The sequence below is a fragment of the Mus pahari genome, chromosome 6, assembly GCF_900095145.1.
Source record: "Mus pahari chromosome 6, PAHARI_EIJ_v1.1, whole genome shotgun sequence".
NCBI lineage: Eukaryota > Metazoa > Chordata > Mammalia > Rodentia > Muridae > Mus > Mus pahari.
This window is the reverse complement of record NC_034595.1, coordinates 102,072,456-102,083,328: the sequence shown is the minus strand read 5'-3', so window position 1 is coordinate 102,083,328 and position 10,873 is coordinate 102,072,456. Positions and strand designations below refer to the sequence as shown.

Below are 10,873 nucleotides of genomic sequence, written 5' to 3'. Positions count from 1 at the left end.
CACACAGACACTGCCACACAGACACTGCCACACAGACACTGTCACACAGACACTGCCACACAGACACTGCCACACAGATACTGCCACACAGTCACACTTGTCCCCTACTTGCACAGCACCTAGCATCTCTTGTGGGGGAGGGTCAGAGTGGCTTCTCACTGGTGCACCTGTGGCAATTAAAGCTCTGACACACCTGTCCTGTCATCTTTCTGAAAACAGAAGAGCCACTAGGGCTGATGGCCCCTGCTTCCTTCCCTTTATCCTGTTCCTACACAGGGTCTGTTCCCCTAGCGTGAAGTCCCTGTGTCCTTAAAGTTCCTGGGAGATGGCGTGGAGCCGGGGCAAGCATGGTGACAGCTTTGTTAGAGATGAGGGAACTGAGGCGGAAAAACTTCCAGGAAATACGAGCAAAGAGCTGCAGCCACCCTGAGGCTGCTGCAGAGGCCGCTGTGACCGAAAGTCATGCCTGCCTCGGGCTTCCAGTCCCAGCCTTCAACACTGCGGCCATGAGGTCAGAATGAACATCTGCTGGCATGTATGCACCTCAGAGACAGGAGCGCCAGGCGAGGGTCTCACCTGTGCCACAGAGGTCTAGCTCCACTTCCACATCCCCGGTCAAGCCCGTCTGCAAGCCCATCCTGTATACAGATCTCCACACACTTTCCTATGCTGGTTCTGGCCTGCCAGGCTATGCCTCCTAGTACCGGGGCTAGGGCTGGGTCTGAGCCCCTAGGCCTCCTGCAGCCCTAATGTGGACCTCCTCTCCCCTCTCTCTGCTTGCTGGGAGTGGGTGGGAGGGGTTCCAAGAGCACCTACCTGGCAGGTATCCTCCTAGTCATCTCAAGTCCTCCATTTCCCCCTCACCCCCCTCCTCCCCAGCTCCTCCCTACTCCCCCAGTTCCTCCCTACTCCCTCCTCTTCCAGCTTCTCCCTCCTCCCTTACCTCTTCCTCCTCCCCCTCCTCCCCTACCTCCTCACTACTCCCCTTTTTCCCCCAGATCCTCCCTACTCTTCCAGCTCCTCCCTACTCCCCACTGCCCCAGCTCCTCCCTCCTCCCCTACCTCTTCTCTACTCCCCCTCCTCCCCACCTCCTCTTACTCCCCCAGCTCCTCCCTACTCCCCCAGCTCCTCCCACTCCCTGCTCCCCCAGCTCCCCCATGCTGCCCCCTGCTCCCCCAACTCCTCCATGCTGCCCCCTGCTCCCCCAGCTCCTCCATGCTGCCCCCTGCTCCCCCAGCTCCTCCATGCTGCCCCAGCTCGCCCCCCCGCACTCCTGCACCTGAACTTGGCCTTCCAGCCTCCAGAACTGTGCAGTATGCACCTCTGCTCGTAACCCCTGCCCTGGCCTGTGGTGGTCAAGGATTGCAGCAGAGAGCAGACCACGGGCACCACTGCGGTGAAGCACCGCTGACTGGGGTGGGTGGTTGTTTCCAGTTCTGGAGACTGGAGTGACAAGGCCAGGGTGACTTTGAGGTTGGTTCCTGCCTTGTGCAGAGCTCTAATCTCATGTGGCTTCTCTCTGTGCTGAAGCTCTTCCGCTATGTCTGCCTACTGCAACCATTAATGACTTCCTTAAAGACTTGTTGGGGGCGTGGCATATGTAGCTTTGAGGGAGGGAGGGGAGGGGCTTAGGCCCATGCTCTCCTCTTCCTCTGGAGACTCAGGGACAGGGCTGCTTGCCATAACCAGGATGCCCTTAGCCGGCAGTTGCCCACATCAAGTCCAAGCCTTCCACCTTCACCCAGCCCCCTTCTCGCTATCTCAGTCAGTCCTCTCATGGAGGCTGCTGTCTCTCAGGAAGGTGGGTCCCCATCTCTGAGCACAGCACAGCTGGCCCTGGCTTCAGCTGGTCACAGCGGTGGAAGCCGCCTTGTCACGGTTCCGGTGAGGGAGAGCATCTGCATCGGTCAGATCAGCACTGGTGTGAAGTGATAGATTTTTCTGACAGTTGTCCCGTTTGGCTCCGCCTCAACGCAGGCAGCCCAGGACCTCGGGAGGGCTCAGCAGGAAGGCCCAAGATGGAGTTCTTTAAGACCCCAGCATCTGCGGTCTCTGTGGTCTTCCCTGCTGTTCCTATCCTGGAAAGGCCGCGGGCAATATGCCAACTCCACCCCTGCTTCACTCCCTCTCTTGGACATTCCCTGTCCCTGCCTTCCTGGGGACACAGGCTCCCTTCCACCCCTTAACCAGTCCAGAAACTACCACCTAGGCTCCGTGTATGGGGGCCTAAAGAGGGGGTGCCTCTGGGGTGCCACTGCCTGAGGTTTGTCCCCCAGAGCCCGGAGGCAAATTGTTCCAGGGACAAAAAAATGACCAGGAGGGGTCCGGTTATTTTCCTGTCTATTCCTTTTCTGTCTCTGTGCCCCATTGTGACCTTGCATTTGATCAAGGGCTCTTCCTGAGACCTCTTTACTGCTCTCATAAGGAGGGCGTGGCCCAGGCAGGGATGGCGAGTGACAGGTGCCCTGTGCATTTATAAACCTTCCTTTCAAAACACATTTTTTTTCTTCCCCTGTAGAAATCTCCTTTCCCGCTGATTCATTACGTGTCGGGAAGCCAAGCATGACATGTTAAAAGCCGTCTTGATAGTATTTGATATTCAGTACTAACAGCTCCCCACCCTGAAGGAGGAGGCTCCCCTCCCCTTCCCCAGATGGAGGAGGGAGATGATCTGCATATTGGATGTACCAAGACACTAGGTAATTTGCATTAAGCGTCCAGAAATTCTCTGCTTGCAATCTGTCACCCTTCGCCGGGTTTCGTTTTGTACTTCCACGACATACAGAAGGCAGCAAGAGGCAGAGAGATGATGGGGTCTGTGGCAGCCAGGGCTGGAGAAGAAACAGGATGGTGGGGAATGGTCAGAAACTCAGGAAGAGGGTGCCGGCTCACCCAACCCAAAGCCCCATCCAGGACTGACACTGACCCGGGTAGCAGCCAGCATTGGGGTTGCCCTGAGAACACTTATCCCTCTGGAAAATCAAATCCACGTGAGCAGGGGACTCCCCAGCTCAGGGCTTGGCTTTGCAACTGGCATCTGCTTAAGGTTTCCATACTGGATGTTCTAACAACACAAGGCCCTCATTCTTGGACTTGAACTCCTTGCTGGATTAGGGTCAAGACAAAGCTATGTGTTCCATTTTGGTGGCATTCAAGGACACACACACACACACACACACACACACTGTGGGAGCTTTAAAACATACCTAAAACACTTCAGCCCCACAATATCAAACTCTTGGTACAGTGCAAGAAGCACACAGTTGGGATCTGCTGCTGCACATTCAGGGAGCAGAAGGGCGGGTCTCCACAGTACCCTCCCTCTCCTGCATATGATACATCATCTCCCCTCGCTGAGCCTGTTTTCTCATCCGTGAAATGAATCTGGAGAGGTAAGTGGCCCGGCCCCTGCTGCTGTCCAGCCCGTATGCTGGGACTCTAGACAGAGCATAATTTGAAGAGAAGATTCCACGGCTGTGGTGATGCACAGCGACCCCTGGCCTGAGCCAGGCTTTCCAGCTCTGACAGATATCCTGGAGACATGATGTTCAGAAAGAACAAACCCAAATTGGTTAATTAGCAAGGCCTCCTGGATCTGTGGGGATTCCCATTCCCACTGGAACACACACACACAGGGAGCCCAAGAACAGAGCCCCTTTCCCCTGCAGAAGAATGGACCACAGACACCATCCTCTCGCTGCACAGGCCCACCCCATAAAGCTCAGAATGGGCAAGAACATCTCCAAAGCTGCACAGATCGGCAGACCAGCAGCAAAGGCCACCTACCAGAAGTTGGAACTCACCAGACACATCAGAAGCTAACAGAGGCAAATCCCTGAAGACCCTCCGAGGGCTAGAGGGCAAGGAAGTTGAGCAATCAACTGGTTGGTGTGTAAGAGGAGCCCAAAAGGAAACCAGCCTGGAGAGACATTGCCAGAGCACAGCCACAGACCCCGCTCCTTCCCCTGAAACCCCACCATAGTGAGGACAAAAAGCGGCTTGAGGTGGTGGCCTCCTTTGGGGTCTGTACCGGGTTTGGAGGACTGAGCTTCCTTCCCAACGTGGACCTTTGCTCCTGTCATGGCCACCTCAGATTCCACCTTGGCCTCAAAGCCACGTGTGAGGCTAGCCCAGCTTCTTCCAGCCTTGCAGATTAGATGTGCCTAGATGTGCCCCCAAGGCTGCATCCCGGAGCCCTGCATGTACCTCTGTGCTTGATATCCACCTACCTACCCTCTCCCCGAGCCTGCCCAGCCAGGCAGGTGGAAATCTCTCCTCCTCTCTCCTCCTCGGCTTTTTATCCCAACTTCAGGGACTGCAGACAGCCAGGCAGCTGTAAAGACGACATCGTCATTGATTAGAACCGGAGTCATCTACACCCTGGGCTATGGGCCTATCCTTCTTGTTCCCCTGCCCAGCTTCTCTTACGATCACCTTCGGAGTAGAGAAGTGTGAGGAGAGTAGGAAGCTGAAGTCTCCGTTTGGACAGAGCCTCCTCCCAGATGCTCCTGGGATGGTCCTGTTTGCTGCATCTTCCCACTTCATCCTGTGGGCCTGCAAGGCCTTCCAGTCTACAGGCACATGACAGCACCCCAAACCCTGTCTTCCTCCCCGTCCTTGCTTTCTTCTTCCTCTCAGGAACCCCCTAAAGAGCTCAGTGCCTTTTGACTTTGGCAAAACAATGGTGAGACTCTAGGCCAGCGCATCTCAACCTGTAGGTCGCAATCTCTTTTGAGGGGTCAAACAACCCTCCACAAGGGTCACGTATCAGATATCCTGCAAATCAGATTCATATATTACGAATGACAGTTATGAAGTAGCAATAAAAATAATTTTATGGTTAGGGGTCACCACAACCTGAGGAACTGTATTAAAGGGTGGCAGCCTTAGGAAGGTTGAGAGCCACTGCTGTAGGTGAACTATTCCCCAGTTCAGCAAAGGAGGAATACCCACGATCTCAGAGCTCCTAATGGAGCAGACTCTGGTGGCCAGCTGGGTCTCCCAAATCAATCTTAGAACCAACCTTCCAGCAGGCTGAGCCTTCAGAGGGCCTGAAAGCACTCCCCACCAGGACAGACCCATCACTAGCAGCCCCTGACTCACTCACACTCTCTCTCTCTCTCTCTCTCTCTCTCTCTCTCTCTCTCTCTCTCTCTCTCTCTCTCTCNCTCTCTCTCTCTCTCTCTCTCTCTCTCTCTCTCTCTCTCCCCTCTCTCTCTCTCTGCAGTCCATGGTATCAAATGGACCTGCAGTAATGGGAATAGCAGCTCAGGCTTCTCGGTGGAGCAGCTGGTACAACAGATCCTCGACAGCCACCAGACCAAGCCCCAGCCACGGACCCACAACTGCCTCTGCACCGGCAGCCTGGGTGAGCTGGGGCCCCCTGAGGGGCATGCGGCACTGGGCACTGGGTGGCAGGCTCTGATGTCTTGTCCAGTGAGGAAAGGGGTGAGGTCTTCAGAGGCCAGATGGTGCTAGGCACCAGGGGAGGGCAAGGCGCTGCTATTCAACCCAGGGAGGGAAGGATTGAGTGGAGGCTCTGGGGACAGATGAAACTGAGCTATCCTGCCATGTGAATGAAGAGGCCTGAGTCGGGGATCCTAAAGAACACGTAGGGTACAGGGTGCCCTCCCATCCTATCCAGAAAGGGAAGGGACAAGGAACCAGTTTATATAACAGCAACTGAGAGAGGCTCCCAGTAGGCCCTTCGCCTGATCCTGCCCCCAGAATCAGCTTCATAGCCTGCTTTGGACAAGAGAGGGCAGTCTCCAGTGCATCTGGGGTTACAGGAGCAGCACACAGATGCACTAGAAGAGTATAGATGTTTGGGGTTCGGGGTCTGTGGGGAGCGTGTTCTTGGTAAGCCTCAGCAGGTAAACCTCTGCTCTGAGGTTTCTCAGCATCTGTCCTGAGACAGTGGGACCATTCAAGCTACACCTGCCTTTAGCCAGTCTGTTCCAAGGAGGGACAGTATCGCACATTCCACTGTGACATCTCTGCCTTTCTGACCATGGCATTTGCTTTGTGATATATGGCTCTCCACTCCCCTGCCTGCCTTCATTAGATGCTTCCATCAATCAGTTGGGTCACTGTTCTGTGGAAGAATTCACCATTTTATCAAGAACAGAATGACCCTGGTCTGATGGAATGGAAGCAGTGATCCTCAAAGACACGAAGGGCCAAAGAGTTAAGGACAGATCCTGGCTTAACTGAATGGTGGAGAGAGTCGTCTCAAAAATCTCCTTATCGGACCAGCAAGATGGCTCAGTAGGTGAAAGAGCTTGCAACCAAGCCGGATAAGCCGAGTTTGTAATTTACATGAAAGGACCCAACTCCTGTATCTTGTCCTCTGACTTCCACACCAGCACCATGGCACACACATCCCTCCCCCCACACACACACACATAATGGAATAGAAATAAATACTTCCACACCCCTAGGGCAGAGTCTAGAATGCTCTTTGACCCTAGGTCTGAGAGCTGGCCTAGAGAGGGTTCACTCTCCACCTCCCTAGGCCAGCCTCTACCTTCTTGTCCCCAGCACAAGGCTCTTGGAGGTCACAGATTTCTTGAGGCATTACACAGCCAGAATCAGGTGTGAGAAGCTGGGTTAAGGATGGAGTCACAGTCACAATGTCTGGGATGACCCTTCTGGGTCCAGAAAACGTCCTTCCTGATGAGCATGGGCTGCTTTTGATGGTGAAGGGAACTTTCTTGAAAAGCCACACGTGTGCATGCACACACACACACATACATACACACACACACACACACACGATTACACACCACACACATACCACACACACTTACACCACACATACACACCACACACAATACCACACACATACACACATGCAATTACACACCACACACACATACCACATACATACATACATACATACATACAACACACATACATGCAATTACACTCCACACACACACACCACACACATACATACCATACACATACACACTGTGCACACACACTATACACACACCATACACACAACACATACTTACACCACACATAACACACTTATACCACACACACACATTATACACATGCATATACACATACACCCAACACACACTATACACATGCATACACATATACACACATACACACAACACACACTTGCACACACATACACACAACACACACAACATACACACATACACATATACCACACTTATTCATGCACCACACACACATACACAACACACACACACAACATACATACTTACACCACACATACCACACAACACACACATGCCAGGGCTTCCCACATGCCACATCTTGCTGATTTTGAAAAAAAAAAAAAACACAGTAACAGCAAGATTAAAACATTTTTGGATGGTCACATAGGGCATAGCAGAGCCTCAGGCCTGGGAGTAGACCACAGGTGGACAAGGACTAGACTCTGGATGGGGACTTTGTAACTGGATGCGTTCTAACTGCTTGGGAGAAGAATTAGCCAAAGTCCCAGCTCTGACCTTGTGTGTGTGTGTGTGTGTGTGTGTGTGTGTGTGTGTGTGTGTGTGTACATGTGTGTGCTGTGTTCCCATCTCCACAGGAGCAGGCAGCAGCGTGCATCATAAGTGTAACAGTGCCAAACACCGCATCATCTCACCAAAGGTGGAGCCGAGGGCCGGGGGCTACGGGGGCCACTCGGAAGTACAACACAACGACGTGTCAGAGGGCAAGCATGAGCCCAGCCACGGCAGGAGCACGAGCCGGGAGAAGAGGAATGGCAAGGTGGCCAAGCCGGCACTGCTGCACCAGAACAGCACGGAGGTTTCCTCCACCAACCAGGTGGAGGTCCCCGACACCACCCAGAGCTCCCCCGTGTCCATCAGCAGCGGGCTCAACAGTGACCCAGACATGGTAGACAGCCCAGTTGTCACAGGTGTGTCCAGCATGGCAGTGGCCTCTGTGATGGGGGGACTGTCCCAAAGTGCCACAGTGTTCATGTCCGAGGTCACTAACGAGGCCGTGTACACCATGTCCCCCACCGCTGGCCCCAACCACCACCTCCTATCGCCCGATGCCTCTCAGGGCCTTGTACTGGCTGTAAGTTCTGACGGCCACAAGTTTGCCTTCCCCACCACGGGCAGCTCAGACAGCCTGTCCATGCTGCCTGCCAATGTGTCCGAAGAGCTGGTCCTCTCCACCACCCTCGACGGTGGCCGGAAGATTCCAGAGACCGCCATGAACTTCGACCCCGACTGTTTCCTCAATAATCCAAAGCAGGGCCAGACATACGGGGGTGGGGGCCTGAAAGCTGAGATGGTTAGCACCAATATCCGGCACTCGCCGCCTGCAGAGAGGAGCTTTGGCTTCACCGGCGTCCTCGCCAAGGAGATCAAGACCGAAGACACCTCCTTTGAGCAGCAGATGGCCAAAGAGGCGGCCTACTCCTCCTCGGCGGCGGCTGCCGCGTCCAGCTCCCTCACGCTGACCGCGGCGGGATCTAGCCTCCTGCCGTCGGGCGGTGGCCTGAGCCCCAGCACCACCCTCGAGCAGATGGACTTTAGTGCCATAGACTCTAACAAGGACTACGCGTCCAGCTTCAGCCAGACGGGCCACAGCCCCCATATCCACCAAACCCCCTCCCCCAGCTTCTTCCTGCAGGATGCCAGCAAGCCCCTACCCCTTGAGCAGAATACCCACAGCAGCCTAAGCGAGTCAGGGGCCGCCTTTGTGATGCCCACGGTGAAAACGGAGGCCTCATCCCAGACCAGCTCTTGCAGCGGCCACGTGGAAACCCGGATAGAGCCTACTTCCTCCCTGCACCTCATGCAGTTCCAGGCCAACTTCCAGGCCATGGCGGCAGAAGGGGAGGTTACCATGGAGACCTCACAGGCAGCTGAAGGGAATGAGGTCCTCCTCAAGTCTGGGGAGCTGCAGGCCTGTGGCTCTGAGCACTACCTGCCGCCAGAGACCAACGGGGTGATCCGCAGCGCAGGTGGCGTCCCCCTTCTCCCGAGCAATGTGGTGCAGGGACTCTACCCGGTGGCCCAGCCCAGCCTGGGCAACAGCTCTAACATGGAGCTCAGCCTGGACCACTTTGACATTTCCTTCAGCAATCAGTTCTCAGACCTGATCAATGACTTCATCTCTGTGGAGGGGGGCAGTGGTACGATCTACGGGCACCAGCTGGTGTCGGGGGACAGCTCTGCACTCTCACAGTCGGAAGATGGGGCGCGGGCACCCTTCACCCAGGCGGAGATGTGTATTCCCTGCTGCAGCCCCCAGCAGGGCAGCCTGCAGCTGAGCAGCGCTGAGGGCGGGCCCAGCACCATGGCCTACATGCATGTTGCAGAGGTGGTCTCGGCTGCCTCGGCCCAGGGAGCCCTGGGCATGCTGCAGCAGAGCGGACGGGTGTTCATGGTGACTGACTATTCCCCAGAGTGGTCTTACCCAGAGGTAAGCTACAGATGCCACTACATGCCACCGCCCTACCACCCCCCTCACCTGGGCCATTATGCAACCTGGAAAGCTTGTTTGCATGTGGCCATTCTTTGGATGGAGCTCTGACCGGAACCACAAAGCTGTCCCCTCCCGTGGTGGCTCTCAGACTTCACTCTAGCAGGGAGCTTTGCAGTCAGGGCTATCCCTGGAGGCAAGCCGCCCTTCCCTGCACCCATCAGAACAGTGTGCATTCTTCCTTTTCTTTCTCTCTTCCTTTCCTCCGCTCCTCTCCCCTCCCTTCTTTTGGGGATGGAGGGGGTGTCTCGGTGCTGCTTTTAAAGCATCCAGAAATCAACACCAGAGTCACTCTGGGTCATTGGGTCCCCGTAGCTCAAGCTTGGCCTCACTTGCGATAACGGGCAGCGCTCCCATCCACAGTGAAAGGGAGGGTGCAACTTTGGAACACTCAGCCATCTACAGAATCAGAAGCATGGCATGTGACCCAGGATCTAGCCTGTGCTCCTGTCACCATGGGCTATCACCTTAAAGACTACCGCTCCAACGGGATCGTAGGACGACCCAGGTCTTGCCTGGTGGGGGTGGGGGGATGCAATAAAATAGAACGTCCTGGGAAGGGGACGGTGCGGTTGCAGGTCCCCTGAGCACCTTGCTTGCATGTGGCCGAGCTTGAACTCTCCCTGGCTTCACCAGTGCATCCTCTTGGTCCCGAATCAGACACTCTCCCCTGGGGGTGGCTGCCCATAACTCTTGGTCCCCGGGCCATGTCATCTAGGCAGCAGGCAGGGAATAGCCTCATACTTACTTCTTCCACCCTCTGGGAAAGCCAACCTAAGATGATCTGTCCACAAATGGCACAGGTCAGAAAGGAATCAGAGTAGCACAGCCGCAGCCCAGTAACCCTGCACCAGCAGCTTGGCAGCCTGGCAACTGTACAGGCAGAGCAGCTGTGGTCCGTGTGGTCTTGTGAGTTCCCACAGGATACTGATGGAAGCCGTGAGACCATTGCGGTAGGTGAACGGCCAGGAGCGTGGCGCTGGAACTGGAACTGGATGGGCTGGTATGCATCCTGGCTCTACCCTTAAACGCCAGTGACCTTGGACACATTGCCATCTTCCCTGACTCTAAAATAGCACCCGTGGAGTTACCTGAGAAATGGCTCAGCAATTAAGAGCACTAGCTGCTCTTCCAGAGGGCCCAGGGTTCAATTCCCAACACCCACATGGAAGCTGATGACTGTCTGTAACTCTAGTCCCAGGAGATCTGAACACCCTCCTCTGGCCCTTTTCAGCACCAGGCATGCACAAACACCATGCAAGCTAAACACCCATACACATACAAAGTTAAATTAAATTTTAAAAATGAAGCAGCAAAGGGACCCTGGAGTCCCTACGTTAAGTACCAGGCAGAGCCCCGTCGGCCTCAACTGGGGCACACTCCAAC

At 55.0% G+C, this 10,873-nt stretch overlaps 1 protein-coding gene across 7 annotated transcripts in view; it reads left to right on the top strand.

Annotated features, from left to right (window-relative positions):
* The window catches only part of LOC110323791 (calmodulin-binding transcription activator 1), a 229,194-nt gene that overhangs the window by 137,352 nt on the left and 80,969 nt on the right, over positions 1 to 10,873 (top strand). For all 7 annotated transcript variants that reach the window (XM_029539866.1, XM_029539864.1, XM_029539865.1 and 4 more), the window contains 2 exons: positions 5,229 to 5,369; positions 7,575 to 9,427. In XM_029539866.1, coding sequence (XP_029395726.1) covers positions 5,229 to 5,369; positions 7,575 to 9,427 — 1,994 coding nt within the window. The remainder of the gene's footprint in view (positions 1 to 5,228; positions 5,370 to 7,574; positions 9,428 to 10,873) is intronic.